The 20,022-nt window shown below is 41.1% G+C and overlaps 1 protein-coding gene across 2 annotated transcripts in view; it reads right to left on the reverse strand.

Moving 5' to 3' along the window:
* Positions 1-13,209: 13,209 nt before the first annotated feature.
* Positions 13,210-20,022, reverse strand: part of GALNT10 (polypeptide N-acetylgalactosaminyltransferase 10) — a 166,737-nt gene continuing 159,924 nt past the window's right edge. Inside the window, exons 9-12 of one of the 2 annotated variants that reach the window (XM_027841980.1) lie at positions 18,654-18,875; positions 16,655-16,771; positions 14,943-15,092; positions 13,210-13,450 (exon numbers count right to left, since the gene is read on the reverse strand). In XM_027841980.1, the coding sequence (XP_027697781.1) occupies positions 13,283-13,450; positions 14,943-15,092; positions 16,655-16,771; positions 18,654-18,875 (657 nt within the window). In that variant the 3' untranslated portion in view covers positions 13,210-13,282. The remainder of the gene's footprint in view (positions 13,451-14,942; positions 15,093-16,654; positions 16,772-18,653; positions 18,876-20,022) is intronic. The other variant, XM_027841981.1, reaches the window with a different exon arrangement.

The following is a 20,022-nucleotide window of genomic DNA, read 5'->3' on the forward strand; positions in this document are numbered from 1 at the left end:
TAATTGATGGGCATCCCCTCAGTTTCCAATTCCTTGCCACCACAAAAAGATCTGTTATAAATATTTTTGTAACATACAGGTAATTTGCCTTTTTCTTTGATCTCTTTGGGATACAGATCAATTAGTGGTATTGCTGGGTCAAAGGGTATGCACAGTTTTATAGTCCTTTAGGCATATTTCAAATTGTTCTCCAAGATGTTGGAAGTAGCTCTTAGGCCCTCAGTTTTCACAGATATTTTTAAGACAGAGCTGGAAAAGCTGAGTGTTCTTATGGAGAGGCCCAAAGTCTAGTCTTGGCTCTTCCACTAGCTAGTTAGGCAGTTTTGGGCAAATCCTTCTTCTCATTGAATCTCAGTTTCTTTACCTGACAAATGAACATAGTACCCAATCATCACAGTATTGAACGATCAAAGAAAAGGAGGTATAGTGTATGAATATGCTTTAACAAGACAAAAGAGCCATAGAAATCTCATTCTAGGATCATAGACTTAGAGGTGGAAAAGACTATAGACATCAGCTAGCCCAAACCCCTCATTTTGCAGATGAGGAAACTGAGGCCCTGAATATATTTTATCCAAAGTCACACTGATAGTAGTTGGCAGAGGCTGTATTCAAATCCAGGTCCTCTGACTCCAAATCCAGAACACTGCCTCCATTTTCACAGCACCATGCTGTACCCCTAAACTGAAGATGCTACTATTCCTGAGGTCAGAGTAGGGGATTTGTTAGTACAAGCTGATTCACCAGAACAATGTGACCTTCCCAAATGATGAAGCTGGGCTGGTTCTCCCCAAATGGTCCTGAACCAAGTGAGGTCCAGAGCACCCTCTGGTGGGCTTTTAAGTGTCAGCAATGATGCTTCACTTCTGCCTACCTGTCTCTCACCTTAAGAGTCTTAGGGAGCAGCTAGGTGTCACAGTGGATAAAGCACCGGCCCTGAAGTCAGGAGGACCTGAGTTCAAATCCAGCCTCAGACCAAACACTTGACACTTACTAGCTGTGTGACCCTGGGCAAATCACTTAACCTCAATTGTCTTAAAAAAAAAAAGAAAGAAAAGAAAGAGTCTTAGAATAAAGAATTGCATACCTTAAATGATGACAGTGGAAGCTGTGGCTAACCTAAAAGGGCATAAAGACTTGTGGCTGACTGGATAAACATGTCAGGTGCCATCTCTGCCTCACTGATAGCACCAATACCACCCTAGTATAAAGCTGGACTATTGCTGTGGTCTCCTAATGGATCTTCCTATGTTTGTTCTTTTGCCCTGCCAATCTTTCTTCCATACTGCCACCAGAAGGAGGCAGCATGGTGCCAGAGTGGATAGGACGCTGGAGTTGGAGTCAGGAATACCCCAGGGTTTTATCTTGCCTCAGATACTCACTAGCTGTGTGACCCTGGGCAAGTGTCTTAACCTTTCTGTGCCTTGGTTTTCTCTTTTGTAAAATGACATAGTTGGACTTGATTCTAGATTCTATCCTGCTGTAAATCTAAAATCCCTATGCTGGTAAACATTTAACAACTGGTTTTCCCTCCCTGCCTCCCCCTCCCCATGAAAGACACACTTTAAAGATTAATCTGTATTATTAACATTTTTCTTCATCACTTTCTTAAGTCTTGACAATCAACAAGACAATAAAACTCAAGCCCTTACCTGTAGTGTTTACTGAGTGTAAATGCTCACACTTAAAATTTAATAATCAGCTCTCCTATGCTGGTATGATCTGGTTCTAGCATACCCGTGTCCCTATGCATAGATAGATATGATCATGTGATTTTTTTGCTCAGAAATCTTCGGTAGTGATTTACTTCATATCTAGTAAAGTATAGGCTCAGCTACTCTTCCTGGCTTTCATTATATTCCACTTACTGCTCAAATATCTTCAATGGCTCCCTGCTGCCTGTAGTATAAGTTGAAACTTCTTAGCCTGGCATTCAAGGCTCCCTAAAATCTGGCATTATTTCCACTACTCTGCTGCATAGACTATGGAAGTCCCAAAAATCTCTCTGAATTTCTGGCCCAAGCCTTTCTTGTAATAGTCTGTCTCTGCTCCAGGAACTCTTTTATTTATTTATTTATTTTTTTGTGAGGCAATTGGAGTTAAGTGACTTGCCCAGAGTCACACAGCTAGTGAGTGTTATGTGTCTGAGGCTGGATTTGAACCCAGATCCTCCTGACTCCAGGACTAGTGCTCTATCCACTGTGGCACATAGCTGCCCCACCAGGCACTCTTCTTGTCTGACATATCCTTGCCTTTTCTGAATTCTTCTATGCCTGATATCTTCCTCTCTAGAATTACCATGTATTTATTTTGCATGTTTAAAATGGTCCACATGTGTACTTACATGTACACATTATCTCCCTGTTAGAAGTCAGTTCCTTGAAGGCAGGGATAACTGCTCTGTGACTCCACTCACCAGCCCTGTGGCTTCCTGGACCAAAATACTCTTCCCTGGCCACTATACATGCTGTCATCTTCTATTAGAATGTAAGCTCTTTGAGGGCAGTGACTGCTTTGTTTTTTTGTTTTTTTTTAATGTGTATTCCCAGCACAGTATCTGGCACATTGTAAGCATTAATAAGTGCTTTTTATTCATTCTTCTGGGCCTTTGCCTGTACCATATTCTATACCTAGAATGCTCTCTTGGGTTATTGCTGTGGACTGTTGAAGGCCATCTTTTCCCTTTAGGGTCTAAGTCAGGTGCCACTTCCCTTCTAAACCTTTCCTGATCCTCCCAGCAGAAATCAGTTTCTTCTACCACAAACTTCTCATAGCACTTTGTACTTCTATGGACTTCTCATAATCTAATTTGTAAATATCATATCTTCCCTACTACATTGAGAGCTTTTCCAGAGCAAGGGTCTGACCTTTCTGATTGTCTTGACTTCCCCAGAGCCTGCTAGACAGTTTTACACAGCTTTGGTTGTGCAAGCGTTGGGTATTTAACACTGTTGAAGGAACTGATGGATGGGTACATCTTAAGGCTTTTTCCAAGTGTTTAAATAACTTTTCACCAAGGCCAAAACCCAATGCTTGTCAATAACATTCGCACACTACAGGTGGACAGCCAGGGTCTTATTTTACAGCAAGTGTCAAAATTTATAACAATACCTTTTGCAGACTTTCAGTTGGTCCTTTCCAAAGTGTTACAAAGGGGACAAGTAGTTGGGGTATTTTTACACTCAGAGACCTGCAATCTACTCAACGGGCAGTAGAAAAGCATGTATAGTTTGTACACCCTCTACCCTCACCCCTGCTGAGACTTAGGAGTTTGCAAAAGGGAATATTGGATGGGAGGTAAAGGTCAGCATATTTGCCCCTCTTTTGCCTTAATGATCTATGATCTTATTATCTGTCTCTGTTCTTTTATGATTCTTTGTCCCTTTGGAAGGAAATGTAGAGAATCCTATCTACTGCAAACTGTGAAGTAACAAATAGGCATTCTGCCTTCGAGAAAGCATCTGGGTGACATTCAGGTCAATGGTCAGTCCACTCAGTCCAATCCAATGAAATAATCTTCACGAGATTGTTCCCTTAGGAAAGAAGGAAGTTGTTGAGGATTAGCAGAAGGAACTGGCAGAGCCATAACCAAGAATTATGACATCTGGGGCAAATTCAGCTGTGGTGGAAGAAGACAGGGATACCAAGACAGCCCAAGGCTGGCAGGCAACATCATCATTCCCGATCCTGGGTGTTTTACAAGTTTTAGGGCCACAAGCCAGGTGGTGCAAGGGGAGTCTGCTCTGGTCAATCAAAGTTGGACAAAACTGTAAGAGAAGGCAAACCCTGGCAGTGTAACGATCATAGGACCATGAGTAGGAAAAAGAGGTGGCAGCCCGGGCTTGAGGGCCTTCCAGAACATCAACACAGAAGAAAAGAGCACATTATCTGTGTGCAGTCCTCTGCTGGTTCTTCAACCCATTAGGAATATCACAGGAAGGAAACAAGTCCTGAATGTCTATCTTCTTCACCACAATGTTTTGGTGCTGGGCAAAAAATCCCTGGTGCCTTGTGTTAGTTATGGCCCTGGGAACTGGGAGTATTTAGTATGGAAATGAGAACACTAAGGTTAAAGGTAGGGAGGGAGGATGCCTTTCTTCAGATATTTGAAGGATTATGATATAGAAGAGTAAGCATGTTTGCTTTGATTGGTTCCCATACGGCAGAATTGGGACCAGCAACAGAGAAGTTTTAGGAAGGCAGATTTCAATTCCAAATAAGGAAAAATTTCCTAATCGAGAGAGCTGAAAGTAGAATGGGCTGCTTCCCCATTCGTGGAGAGGCTCAAGCAGAGCCCCTGGACAGTGGCTCCTCCAAGATATTATAAAGGGGATTCCTGCAGTGAGAGGAAGTCTGGACTAGGTGACCTCTAAGTTCCCTTCTAACTCTGACATTCTATGGCTCCATGGCTTGTTAGAAACCCCTGGCTCGCCCTCACACTTATAAATCTTGAGAAGACATTGAAAATTCATTGTCTTTGAAGCATTACAAAAGATCCTTTATTCAATCTTCAGAACGAAACCAGGCATCACTGCCAGGGGAGCTCTGATTGATCTAAGGTAGAATATTTAGTTGCCCCAGAGACTGGTGGAATGGACCAGAAACACAAAGAACAGGAAAAAAAAAGTCACCATTGAGAAAGACATTGTTCTTTCAAAATGGAAGGAATAAGCATAGACAAAGAGGAAATAAAATTACCACTGTAAAGAGGAATCCAAATTCAATAGTATTTTCTATGGTGGGGATGAAAGGAGAGAAAAGGGTGAATAAATTGAGCATCAAAGATTCTGGAAGCTACATTTTCCACATATCCCCACCCTGTATTTAAAAACTTTATTTTTCTCAATTATTTTATACAAACTTTATGGAGTGTTTCTTCTGTGTAGGTAGCTGGCCAGGTATTCTGAGGCCATCTGCAGAGTACCATTCCTATTCAAGGAGTTTAATGGTGGCAGCTAAATCTTCGACAATGATCTTTCTCCACCTCTCAGCTAAAACTGTCTTACTAATTAGAATAAATTAGGATCTCTTTGAGAAGTTCATATTTCTGTGAGAGGACAGGCAGTCTGGCGGGTGGATAGAAGGTCAGTCTTGGAGCAGCGGTGACTTGGGCTTGGGTTCTGTCTCTGATATAGTCTAGAAGACTTTAGCCAAGTCACATCCTCACATCCCCCAGGTAACTTTCTAAATCATAAAAATTCTCAACCTATGGCCCATGAAACTTGTTTTAAAAAATATTTTGAGAGCTATATTTTGATTAATTAGTTTCCATTGTAATAGTTTGTATTTATTTTCTATGCATTTAAAAATTATTCTGAGCAAGGGTCCAGACTTCCATCAGATTGCCAGGAGTTCATGATGTACAAAAAAGGTTAAGAACTCTTGATCTAAGACTATATGTTATAAAACTACAGTTATCCCTTCCATATCATGGAGGCTAGGGGCTCAGCACTCCTGAGATGTGGAAAATTCATAGGGATAGACCCTTTACCTTCATTTTCCTTTAGGAAATCATATAAGGACTTACCCTTTTCTTGTATGATACCAGAGGTCTACTGGAATGCCTTTTTTTTAATGACAATTCTGCATTTCTAAATTTCTTATTTTTTTTCTGTGTCATCTTCTGGCCTTCATGTGTCATCTGTAGCTTCTGCAAAACTCGATCAAAATTCCCATTTAATTTCTTATGCCTACCCATGATACATTGAAACTCGAGATGGGGAAAGTCATAATTTGGAAGAGATAACTTAAATGCCTATCTGCATCTGTAGAGAAAATTCCTGTACTGGGAAAGAAGAAAACAGGCATTTATTTAGTACCTACTATGTACCACTTACTGCACTAACTGCTTTATAAATATCTTATTTGATCCTGGGAGGTCAGTGCTATTATTTTCAGTTTATAGTTAAGGAAAATGAGGCAGAGAAAGGTTAAGTGACTTGTCCAAGGTCTCCCTGCCAGTTAGTATTTTGGGCTGAATTTGAACTCAAGTCTGCTTGACTCCAGGCCTAGTACTCTATCCACTGCTCCACCCAGCTAGCACCTGGAATCACAGGTCCAGAACAAATGTGCGTGTGTATTTATGTAATTTCATTTTCATTAAAGATTTTACGCATTATCATCATTGCTTTCTTTGCCTTCTGCTACTCTGATTCTTGCTCAAGAAAGTCTAGTTCACACTGCTTTCATTCCAGCTAGAGCCCAATCTGGTACTTACCCCATTTCAGTTGTTCTGTCCATTAATTTCTGGAAGCTGTTCTCTACCTATCTATGGTAACTGGGATTAGCCATTTCTTTCTAATGGAGAAGGTGGCTCCTATACCTTCTTCCTAGCTCCAAATACCTTAAAAGAGGGATATCATAAAAACAACTACCCAGATGAAAGCACAAGGTATGTGACTGGAGACCCAGGAAGGGATAGGTCAGTAGGCAGCCATTCTGTAGGGCACAGTATGGGCCACTTTTTAGTGCATAAACTTACTTAAACATTTAAAGGTTGAAAATTTTGTGATGTCATCATGTTTGGGGCACTTAACACACAAACAGAGGAGGCTCATATGTAAACCTTGCCAAGGACCTGCAAATGCTTTGAGTTCAAACCATGACTGTTAAAAAACTGCTTATGTCAAAATATATGTCTGTAAAAGAGCATTACCTAATTCAAAGTAATCCCCTCAGGGTGCCTTTGCCCAAAATATTTTTTGGCTCGTCTCTTAGAATTGGCTTCAGAACCAGTGTAAATACCACACAAAGATTTTAATCTTATTTATTTATGATCATGACTTGTTTTTGGTCAAGCTCAATCAGCCATCTTATTTATAAGACTATTCAGTACTAGAATGGGCCTCTCATTTTGTGGCCTGATAATTCCTCCTCCCTTCTCTCCCCCCCTTACATTCTACTTGGGGAGTAGGATATATATGTAAATGAGTGAATCTGAGGTAATCTTAGGAGGAAGAGAATCCAGAAAGTCTTTGAATAAGAGTTGGTTCCAAAGGTGAGCACCACAGAAATTAAGGATTCTAAGAGGCTGAGGTGAAGAGGGTGTGTATTCCGGGCAAGCGGAAACACCAGTGCAAAAGGCATGTGGGTAGGAGAAGGAAGGCTGAGCTGAAGGAACAGCCACAGGTCATTTTTGGCTGCAGTGTAGAGTGTTGTGAAGGGATGTAGTTGTAGAAAGGTAGGTCAGCGTCAGATAGCAAAAAGCTGTAAATGCTAAGTTAAAGAGTTTGTAAAAAATCAATAGGGACTCCATTGTGGATTTTGAAGTAGAGGAATGCCATGGTTTGCCGTGTTTTAGGAATCATAATTTAGTAGCTCTATGGAGGATGTATTGGAGAGGGGAGAAATCAGAAGTAGGACTAGTGCAATTTGTTCAGGTGAGAGATAATGGCTGCAACTAGATTAAGTGACTGTGTGAGTGGAGAGAGGAGTTATACGTATGAGAGGTATGAGAGGTTATGGCGTTAGAATTGACAGGATTTGGCAATTGTAGCATATGGCAAGGAAGGTGAGAGACAGAAGATTTGAGGATGATTCCAAGGTTGCAAACATGGGTGAAGTCTTCACCAGAGAGGGGGGTGGGGTGGGTTTTGGTGAGTTTAAGATGCTGATAAGATTTAAAGAAGTCTGGCTAGTAGTTGATGATGCAAGGGTGTAGTTTATGATTGAGATTAGGGCTAGATATGTAATTTTGGGAGCCATCTGTGCAGAGATAAGTGAATCCAATCTCTGAGTATAAAAAGAGATTACTAGGTGTAGAAAGAGGGCTCATGACAGAGCACTGGATGATACTCATGATGGTGGGTGGGAGGTGGATGATGGTCCAGCGAAGGAGACTGAAGAGTAGTCAGTTTTTGGTCACTCTGTATCATCCATCTTATTTTTGAGACTGAGTGGCTAACAAGGCTCATATTTCCCAGGGAGATTTAGTGCAGGTTAAAAGTGCTGATCTGGCCCATTCAGGCCAGATTACCATTGATGTACCATTCAGGTACATCAACTTGGAAAACTAGGGGACCACTTCCACCATTTCCTTTTTTTTTTTTTGGAGGCAATTGAGGTTAAGTGATTTGCCCGGGGTCACAGAACTTGTAAGTGTCTAAAGTTATAGTTGAACTCAGGTCCTCCTGACTTAAGTGCTGGTGCTTTACCCACTGTGCTACCTAGCTTCCCCTCATTTCCTTTTTGATGGTGAAATGATAGGAATTCTATGGATGAAGGATGTGCTCTGTGGATGGAAGTGATCTGTGGAACAAAGAAAGCTGTCCCCTTGACCAAAGAGATTGGCAGGACCAAGGGCTGTCCTGGAACTCTGGTTCCTTTCCCAGGGGGAAGAGTCAAAGTCTTTGTATGGAGGATTATATCTCAAGGTCAGTATCCAGGGGAATTAAGAAGAAACCCATCTTGGTCCAGCCTATTGTCTTGTTTTCCTCCTCCAAGTCTAAATCTCCTACTGGAAATTAAACACCAAAACACACACACACACACACACACACACACACACACACACACACACACACACTCATCAGACAGCAGTTGCACACAGCATCAACAACTCTTTCCCCTTTCTCCCAATTCATGCTTGTTTGTGCAGTAAGGCACTTGAAAGCTTAGGCACTTAGTATACATTTGCATTTTTTTTTAAAAGGCACAGCCTATGTTTTGATGGTGCTGTATCCCTCTTTAATGGTTAATCCCAACTGCTCCCTAAGGAATTCCAAAGAAGTAGGCACAGAGTCAAAGAATTTCCAAGTTGGAAGGGACCACAGAGGTCACTAGTCCAATCTCCTACCTGCCGAGGGACTCCTATCTATCACATCCTAGACAAGTCATTAGTCAGCCTCTGCTTGAATACCTCCAGGAAGGGGAACTCCTTATCTCATGAAACAACCCAGCCCACTTTTAGATAGTTGGATAGCTCTAGTAGTCAATTCTTTCATATTTGGAGTTGGAATCTGCCACCCTGAAGTTTCCACACAGTTCTGCCATAAAGGGCCAAATGAAGCAAGTATAACTTCTTTTTCACATCATAGCTATTGCAATGTCTTAACACAGAGATACACCCCCACCCCTTAACCTGTTTTTTTCTCCAAGAGAAACATTTCTAGTTTCTTCAACTGATCTGATACTCATGAGACATAGTCATGAGGCTCGGTACCTTCACCATTCTGGTTACCCTCTTCTGGTTGTGCTCTAGCTTGTCAATGTCCCCTTACAATGTGATCCCCCAAGCTGATGTGTGGTTTGATAGGACAGAAAACAGTGATGCGATCACTGCCTTTGTTCTGGACACTTTGTTTCTATTAGTGTAGTCTAAGGTCATATTCACTTTTTTTTTTCCTGGCTTTTCATCACAGTGCTGACTCATAGTGTGCTTTGTAGTTCATTAACCCCTCAGGTTTTTTTTTTTTTAATTACTGGATCAAATGGACGTTTAACCATATCTCCCCCATCCAGTACTTAAGCAGTTTAAAATAACTATTTGAGTCGCTTACATTTATACTTGGTCAATTTCTGATTAGTTGCAGTGCACCATTTGAATCAGTTCAGATACTTTTGGATCCTAATTTTATCATTGTCATTGTCATCAGATATTCCTCCTATCTTCCCGTCATCTTTAAATTTGATAACATCATCTATCTTCACAAAAATCATAAACTAACAGCAACAAGGATAGAACCCTATTGCACTCTACTGTAGACTTCTCCCTCAGTTAACATGTGATTATTGATACCAATAATATGAGTCCAATTGTTTCAGTGGTTACATCTCAATCAAAATGTATGATGATTCTATTTGTATCTCTATTTTGCCCACCAAGATAACGTGAAACCACTGAATGCCCTTTATTGCAATGCACTCATACAACTTCGAAGCATAACTCCCTGATTACCCATCTTGTAGCCTTGTCAATGAAAGATTTTGGTCTATAGTGACTTGCTTTGAGTGGACCCATGCTAGCTCCTGGAGATCATTGCTTCCCTTTCTAAATGCTTTGTAAGCCATCTGTTCAATAGTCTGTTCTAGAATTTTGCCAGGAATGGCCTTTAAGCTTACTGGTCTATCAGACATCCTCTTTTTAGTTAAAGACTCCTATTCTCTACTTTCTTTCTACAAATGGTATCTTAGTGTGAATATGAAAACAGATCTGCATGGGAAAAGGGAACCGAGGTTTAACATACTAATAGTTTTTGGGTAAGAGGAGGAGTGGGATGATTTTAATAATTTCTTCATGGTAACATCTTTGATTTGCAACAGAAGAAACCTGTCCATTTCCCCCCAGAAATGATGGATGGCACTTGAAATCAGATTTTTATCTTAAATGCAAATGTGAGGTTCTGTTCCCAGACTTTTGCTGTAGTAATTTAATTTCTAAATAGTGAAAACTAATTGGAATAATGGCTTCACACCTTTGCTCCATTATAGGTCTCCAAACACAATTTCTATTTTTTAATCAGTGGGTGGCAGGTTGGCTAAGCAAGTACTTTCCATTAGCTTGGGAAGCCTCTGGGAGAATGGAATGTAATTAACTGAGCAAGATGAACCTATTAAGGAATGGAATTTAGTAAGATGTATATCTGGTCATGGGACACTTGGATTCTTCCCTTACTGTAAATAAGACAGAAGCTAGAGGAGGTTGAAGACACTAGTACTATTCATCCCCCTCTGAGCAAAGCAGATCAAACTTGGTTATGATAACCTTAGAGTCACTCATTCCCCTAGCTCTTGACTTGCTGGTTTAGACAGGGCTGAGGACCACGCAGTGAAAAAAAAATGACCCTTTACTGTTGGGGAGAATTACCTCTCTGTATTGTACCAACACACTCTAAGGGACTGTGAGAAACTTCTCATCAATTTGGATGGAGCCTTGCCAGCGTGGAAGACTACTGGTGGCCTGGAGTACTAACTCTGACAGTTGCTGGGAGGAACATTACCTTTGAGCAGAGGACCTGGGCGTTAGGTTACAGAGAAAGCCAGAGAGGGGACACCCCAAGGTCTTTTGTCTTAGGCAAGGTGGCAAGAATAGTACTCACATTTTCTATTTTATGAGTCTTTCCTCTCAACATTCCTGGGAAGTAGGCAGTGTTAATTCTTATAATACCTACTTTATAGTTTATAGTTTTATAGATAGAACTGAGGTTCAAGGACAGTAATTGATTTATCCAAGGTCACACAGCTCATCAGTGGCAGAGCCAGGCTTGGAGCCTAGAGTTTAAAGGAAACTCAGATACCATCCAGTCCAGCCTCTACTTCAAAATGAATCCCATCTAAACATTATGAAAAAGCGGCTAGCTTTTGCTTTTTGCTTAATGATAGGAAACTCACGACTTCCTGAAGCAGCTCATACTACTTTTGGACAACTTGAATTGTTCACTGAGGTCAAATCCATCCCTCTATAGCTTCCACTCATTGTTTCTAGTTCTGCCAAGCACAAGTCTCATTCCTTTTCCACCGGACAGCTAGGAGGTTTTCTGGCTTCCAAGACCAATTCTTTTCCCATTATGCCTCCAAGGGATGTCCCACTCCTCCCTCTGGAGGATGGGCTGCCCCATCACAACAAGCTCCACAAGTGACTCTCAGTGTTTTGGTTGTCAGTTGGGTTTAAAGTAAGCCTTTCAGCTTCCTTGTTGACTTCTAGAAGCTAATAACTCACCATTCATTCCATCATGAGTTAAGAATTCAGGGGGTGGTCGTAGGGCTGCTGAGGTGTTCCTGGAAGCTAGAGGTATGGTTAGATTAGTGCTATCTTCAGGTAAGATTCTAGTGCTCTGTTATAACTGCAAATTAAGGCCTGTGTCCTGGTGAGCCAAGGGGAAAAAAGGCGCACCTGGGCTAGACTACAGTGTTTGCCCTCTGGGAGGTATCACCCATCACTGATCACACATCTTGGAGAAGGAACCAGGCAACAGTGGTTAAATTGTGGTGAAGTGGAAACACTGGACTTGGAGTAGAAGACTTGGGTTTAGCCTGTCTCTGTCATTTAATACCTATGTAACCATGGGCAAGTCATTTCCAAGTCTGTTTCCTTATCTGTAAAATAAGGATAATACTTGGTGCTAAGATCTTCATATAAGTGTTATGAAAACACTGTTAACCTCAAAGCACTATAGAAATCTGGGCTGTCACTAGTGCAGTAAGAAATATTGATATGGTGGAAAATAATTACACAGAACTACTATATAAAAATAAATTTACTGTAAAAGTTGGATGTGTGGGGTGTGGTAGTCAGCAAATCAGGGTTAAAGGGGTTGTAGAGAATTCTAGGGGAAATGGCAAATAGGCACCTTTAGCAAATTTCCAAACCTTCATTCATGTGAAAGAGAAAAAAATAAAAGCTTGGAGACCAACTGCAAATTATAGTCTTGATCCAGGCTGCCTCAGAAGGTCGAGGGTAGGGCAGACAGATACTAATGATGAGAGGCTAAACTCCCATTTTGGACAAACAGATTTAGAGGAAAGGTGCAGCCTATATTATAACCAATGCAATATGTAAGCCAAAGGTCATACCTATAGGAAGGAAACTATTGTTCTTTCTGGGCCCCTGAACCCATATCCATCTCATAAATGCTGAAAAAATAATGTAGAACATATGGTCCAATTTAGTTGATGATCTTTACTGTTGTGGTCCCTTTAAATCCCTCCCAACCCAAGACTTTGAGGACTTTCCCATTCTTTAATCTGCATTTTCACCCAGTATTGATCAAATAACTTCTATGAGATCTTCCTTTAACTGGGAAGGGGAGGGGGTTAAGTGGAGATGATGTCGGGTCCTTAAACCTCAGATATGCTGAGGGAATCACCTGGGAAAGCTTCAATACCCCACAGGGGCACTTCCAACCTCCCTCCCAAAGCAGCTGCACTGTTTCGGGGGGGAAGCACCAGAGCTGGTCAGGTCCACTGTTCCTGGAATGGGTGGCTTTAGGCCTGATTCAGAGGGAACAGCAGTTCTGATAAGAGTCCATGAATGTCCTTGATCTTCCCAATAGGGAGAGGTACTGAGGGAGTGAGTACTGCAGCACTATAAAAATTAAAATTGTCCTTTAGATCATGTCATCTCTCCACCCCCTCTGGAGACATTCTCTGTGACCTTAATTTTTTTTAAAAAAAATTTATTCCTTTAAAAAAAATCTCTTTCCTTTACCAGTTTAAAAAAAAATAGTTGCAATATGTGTATATGTGTGTTTAGGGGAATGTGTGAGCATATACATATGCATATATACACATATACATATATATACACACACAGACACATATAGGCACACACATATATTTGCTATGCTTATAGGTCAGAGTTCTTGTTGAATTTTTCCAGGACAGTTGAGTTTGTGTACTGAAATATCCATTGCTGTGTGGGAGATGATGGGTTGCAGGTATTCATGAAGATCCTGTGATCACTCTCACTACAGTCCATGCAGCCAGCACTGACGGGATGATACAGAGTCTTGTCCTGGAAAACAGAGAGATTGTAAGACAGAATTTGCTTTACAGAGGACAGGAGGAGCAAGGGGAGACACAATGAATAGTACACTGTTTCTATAAAGAGAAAGGAAAGGCCGCTGTCTTCAAACTCCAGCTAGGCAGACATTCTTCTCTACCTGGTTTTCTAAGTCACTTCAATGTAGCGGGAAAAACACTGAAACAGGAGTCAGAAGACCCGAGGTTCTGGTCCCAGTTCTGCCACCAACTTGTGTGGCCCTAGACAGTCACTTTACCTGTCTCAATCTAATGAGATGACCTCGTGCCCATTCAACATTGGGAGAACACATTCTGCCCTAGTGATCCTTGGGGAGCTACTGGGAAGATAAGTCTGATAAGGAATGTGTCTAAGGGATCCAATAAGTTCAATTTCATCCAGCATTTCAAAGAGCATTAGATGAAAAAACCTTTGCTGTTCCTTGGCATATATGTTTCCCTGGACAGGGAATCCTTCAACTGGGGACCCTGTATTGGAGGCCCCTTACCAGTCCCCCAATCTCCTTTAAATGTACTCAGACATTATATTACATGGCTAACTACAACCTTCTTAGGGTCTCTAATCATAGTGTTACTATGATTAAATGATGACAGGGCCAGCTCAAATAATGGTCACTGACATTGCTAAATATTTTATAGTTTATAAAGACGTGGAGCACAAGGTTACTACTCCCATTATGAAGCTTAAGAAGGGAAGTGACATGATTTGAACTCAAGTCTACTCATTCTGAATTCATTGTTTTTACCACTATACTTTTCTTCTTCAGCTGATGAAGTTGGACTGTATCCAACACTCCCCATGGCAAGTCATCCTTAGGGGGAAAGTCTTGTAGTGACTGCTCTGGGTCTGTGCTCTGACGGTTAATGTTCAGTGCACTAGATGGAGTCGGGGGGCTTGACTTGAGGACCTGCCAGGCCATTTACTAGCTGTATAACCTTGTATAGGTCCTTCTGTTTTTCTGTCTTCCTCACCCTCCATCTCCTTACTTATAAAATGGGGACCCAGTATACCTGTACTACTTATTTCTTGGGGATGTTGGGAGGCTCAAACAAGACCATGTGAGCAACACTTTGCTGTCTCTTCTGGAAAACCTGCAGTGACCAACTGTACTCAGCACTGATAAAGACCTTGTCCTTAGACGTCACATAGTGCTTTGTTTTTCGACACATAGAGCACGTGATGTTGCTTATTCTGCTACCTGCGCTTACATCTTATCCAAATGCTAGACTGCAAACTTCATGAGGGCAGGGACATCCCCAGTGCCTAGCATAGTACTCTGCACACAGTAGGCACTCAATAAATGTCTCTCATATCATACTGTATTTATAACCATAAAGTCCTGTATTAATCTGATCTATTATTGTTAATGTGATTTTTATAGATGTCTTATAGCAGCTCTATTCAACACAACTTATATTGGACCGAAGGGGAGGATGGTTGGTAACCACTTAGCTGCCACTCTTACATTTCCATATTTCCATAGCTGGTTCCCTTTCATGCCATGACAATCATAGAGTGTGACAGGACTGCTATGGGATACAGTGTCAAAACAAAACTTCTTGGTGTGCTGGGGGTCTCCAGGGCGGATATCTTCTCTCCAACTGAAGGTAAACACCTGTGGACACACAGCCATAACCATTTTCATTATAATAAGGACAGGAGAAAGAATACCTAAATGGACTATTATGCCACTGTGATCCCAAGTTCCTGTCATGGAGGTTAGGGCTAGGCTTCTTTATAGGGGACTGTAACAAACTTATTTTTTTCAAGTATGGATAATTCTAAAAATTCAATTTGCTCTTTTATTATGAACTTAAATATCAGCCAACATGAACCATTAAATATGCAAAGAACAGAGAAATAAGATTATATATATAAAATTGTGAAAACCTATCATGTAGTTAGTTTTTTAAGAGAGCAAAACATTTTTTTTCAAAGACCTGGCAGGTGATTTGCTGATGGCTATGGAACACAAAGGACAATATCCTGAAGATGATGGCAGGAAGCTAGAGGCCTCTTAAGAACTAATTGCGGCAAAAAGCTAGAAACAAAGTGGAACAAACTGTAGCATATGAATGTAATGGAATATTATTGCCCTATGAGAAATGATAACTATGAAGAGTTCAGAGAAACATGTGAAGACTTATGAACTGATGCAGATTGAAAGTAGATCAAGGAGAACCATTGACTCCAATAATATAAATAAAAATAGCACTTAAAGACAGCTAATGATCTCAGATGAATGCAATGAATAATTTTGGTTCTAGAGGGCAGACAGTACAACCTTGCCCCATCTCAAAAGAAAAATGGGGACCCATGAGATTAGAGTGCTGCATACGCTGCCCAATGTAGGTGATGTGTTGGCTGGTTTGGCTTAACCAAATATATACATATAGTTCGTGATATTAATATGATTATTGTGATCATCAGTTCAATCCCTTAGTGTCTTCATTTGTCTTCCAAGACTGCATTTATGGTTTCTCCATCATGTTGGTCAGTCACTCTCCTTTTCTGAGACTCGTTTTCTTCTATAAGGTTAGGTGGCTGAACTAGAAAATATGCAAGGTCTCTTCTAGCTCTCTTTCTTAGTTTGAATATTCTATGTGTTATTTTCTAAGGTCTCTTCCAAGATCTAAGACCCCATGATTCGAATACCACTCCATCTGCGAGTCGACCTGGATTTATTCCTCTTTTGACAGCTTCTGCTAAGGATACTTACGCACTCTATTTTTAGACTTCAGTTGGTTTAATTATTAGTTTTGTCTTTGCAAATGTACTAAAGCTGCCCTTTTGAGGATATTTGATTCTTCCAATAGGTCAATATATATACAGCTCTGTGGATTTGAGTCTCTTTCTAGCACCATCAGAGGCATTAATCAAATTCCTTTTTTCTGTCTAGGGAATTGATTATTGAATACTGGAGCTGCCTCACAGACTTGCCTTGGGCTCTTCTGTGCCCATGTTTAGTATTTGTAATACATTATGACTCTTCCGTTACCTCTCTCTCTGGGCCCTCCCATTCATTCCCTCTCTTCTTCCTCTTCTCCTTCAGATGTGACTTAGAGGGCACTGGAGCAGTCACTCGGGCCTCTGGCACTACAGGACTGAAGAAGAGGAATTCTACAGTCTAACTTGGAGTTGCCTAGTTGTCTGAGGTCCCCGCTAAGGGAGGGTTACCTGCACATTACTCCATGCTGCCTCCGCTCGGCCTTTGACGCAGCTTTCTAATCTCAGAGGGGAGCCTGGAGCACCATGTTTTGTGCCTATACACAGCTGGGTGCCTACATTACGGATCTGAAATGGCAAAGAGAGCTCTGTGAATATGTTGCTTAGGGGCCAAAGACTCAATTAAAGCTTTCCAGAAAAAATGGAACATAATGACAGGAACTCCAAGGACTGGTAGGGGTAAGGGGGACCATTAATATGGTTAAGCTTCAAGTTGGTGACCTTAAAGTTTAAGTTAACCTTATGGCACTGTCTACCTCTCATTAAAGGAAGCTCAATTAAACCAGGGTCAAAGAAACTATTTACTTAGCCATTGAACAGACAGCTCTACAGAGGGAAATGAGAGAGTCTAAGGAATCATCTTATCATTCTCCCTAAGGCAGGGACTCTTAATCTGGGGTCTGTGGATAGATTTCAAGGGAACTTGGATGGGAAAAAAAATCACACCTTTATTTTCCCTAACTTCTAACTAAAATTTAGTATTTCCCTCAATTATGAATTTTAAGAAGTCCCCATTATTCTGAGAAGGGTTCCATAAATTTCACCAGATTGTCAAAGGAATTCATGACACAAAAAGATTAAGAACCCCTGTCCTGAGGCAACATGTTATAGTAGAAAGAGTGGGACATCCGTGTTTGGGCCCTAACTCTGCTCCTAAGGGGATATAGGGTCTTGGAGAAGTCACAACCTCTCTGGGCCTCAGTGTCCTCCTTTTCTTTTCTTTTCTTTTTTTTTTTAAGTGAGGCAATCGGGGTTAAGTGACTTGCCCAAGGTCACACAGCTAGTATGTGTCAAGTGTTAGGTCTAAGGCCGGATTTGAACTCAGGTCCTCCTGACTTCAGGGCCGGTGCTCTATCCACTGTGCCACCCAGCTGCCCCAGTGTCCTCCTTTTCAAAATAAAGAGGTTAGCAATGATCTAATAACCCAGAGGGAAATAAATGATCTCTAAGCGCCTTTCCAGATCTAACATTCTTTTTCCTGTTATGCAATTTCTTCTAACCCTGAAATTCTTTGTACAGCTATCCCTTCCACATTACTACTTTCTCCATCAAGGTTTCAATATATTGCAGGTTGGCATAAAAAATTAAATGGGACACAGAAAAAGTTCAGAAACTCAGAAATGCATAAAATACATGTATGGTATTATATAATATCAACATATCTTATCTTTTAATACCATAAATATACCCAAATTTTACAATACGGTACTGTAAACACCCCATAAAAGAAAAAGTCAGACTTCTTCTCTGGTATGAAGGGAGGGCCAAAAAATTTTACAAGGATTTTCCAGATTGAGGGGGTGCCATGCCCCTAACCCCCACAAAGTGGAAGGGATAACTGTGCTATGTTCTAAGGACCTTTCGAGATCTAATGTCCTATGATTTTATTTATTTACTTAGTGCCTATGTATCCAGCATTGTGTCCAATATGTGGAAAAGTATAAGACAAAGACCCTGCCCTCAAGAAGTTTACAACTGTATTTTATTTCTACAACATTTACACACAATATTTACATCTAATCATCTCATTTTCTTCCCAGAAAATCCTTAGGAGGAAAGGAAAAGGCAGTTGGTAATAGTGCCATTTTACAGATTAGAGAAAGTGAGGCCCAGAAGAAAGAGGCCAGTTGCTGTAGGTCACAGCCAGGATTAGGTCTAGATCATTGCTTCATCTCGAGTATGTGAATCTCCACCAAGAGTAAGATTGGAAGTTATATAACCAAATTAAATTAGGCAGATTGGCTCCCCCTTTGACAACTTCCTTACAACCTGTTTGTTAGCTCTTGTTCACCACTTATTTGGGTTTCAGTGGCCCTATCTCTAAAATAGGTAGCTAAGTAGCAGGGAAGGAGGTGGGGGGGAAGAATCTTTCCTTCCAGTTTTGCATTCTCAATGAAATAAGAAACAGAAGAAACCCTCTCTTCTTCCTCCTTCACTCCTCAAAACCCACCTCTCCCCAGGCTGCTGCTGGGGGCTCCACCGGAGGATAAAACCTGGCCAGGTCCCAGGCAATTTCAGTCATGAACCACTTGAAGCTTTTGCAGTTTAGGTGGTTTCGCAGATCCTTTTGGGCAGAGACATCCCCTGTGGAGAGATGGCGGTACTCTGGAAGGCGCTGGTAAATGTATTCTGCATATTCATCCATCCACACCTCTGCCACTCGTTTCAGATTCTGGGAGAAGAGAGATAGAAGGAAAAGAATGTTAAGCTCTTGGTGGAGCCAAGATGGAACTGGCCTATGTAGACATTCTTATTTTGCAGAATCCATGGGGAGATCACAAGAGTCAACCTTATTCTGAGAAGCAGCCCAGAAAAAGCACTGGCCTCAGAGGAGGAAGATCTGAGCTTCTATCACAGTAACAGCTGTTTGATCTTGTAGAAATCATTTCACCTTTCTAATCCTCTGCCTGCTCATGTGAGAAATGGGATGATACTTAAACTACCTATTTCTATAGGTGTTGTGAGGAAAACACATTGTAAGTCATAGGGTGCTGTAGGAAAGATGAATGATTATTAATATCCAACTACTTCAGGTCTGTTACTTCAGGGGTGCTGGAAAGGTCTTAAAGTATTCTTTCCCACATTCTAGCTAATTCCTAAAATTTCACTGTTGGACCATTATCTTTTTATCTTAGGACTACGATCTCTGTAAAAAATCTCCCCAACAGTTTGTTAGTGTGAAAGAAGGATATGAGCCAAGGCAGTTTGGAATGCATATAAAAGGGAGAGCAAATAAGGGCAGCAAGCACCTGAGGCAGATTATGAGAGAGACAGATAATAAAAGAGAGGATGGAGAGAGGGGAAAAGAGATGGGGCAAAGAATAACAGGAGGGAGTTAAGGGGAGAGGGAGAAAGGAGAGATAACTGAGGAAACAAAAAGGATTTCATAACTGGGAGGCTGGGGACATCAAGAATGAACAGAACAAAATCAGAATCACAGCAGCTTAGAACTGAGAAGGACTTTAAAATGTACAGTGTAGGATGTCAGAGCTTAAAGAGACACTTGAGACCACCTAATTTCCTAATTTTATAGAGAAAAGGGAATCCCTCAGAGATAAAGTGATTTGTGTCACAACGGTTCTTTAGTGGCTGAGCTGGGACTAGAACTCAAGATAATTCAATTCAACAGTTCATCAAATATTTGGTTAGTGGTTATTATGTGCAGAGAACTATCTCTACTTCTTCCACCATACTCTTCTACCTCCTACTAAAATGGGATTCCACTCTCCCACTTTCTTGGTGTTTTAAATCTTAAGAACCACTCAGAAAATTCTGAAACAGTGTTGGGGGGGGAACGATAACCTGCAAGTCTCTTGATT

Source organism: Vombatus ursinus, unplaced genomic scaffold, assembly GCF_900497805.2.
Source record: "Vombatus ursinus unplaced genomic scaffold, bare-nosed wombat genome assembly UNPS02014863.1, whole genome shotgun sequence".
Lineage (NCBI taxonomy): Eukaryota > Metazoa > Chordata > Mammalia > Diprotodontia > Vombatidae > Vombatus > Vombatus ursinus.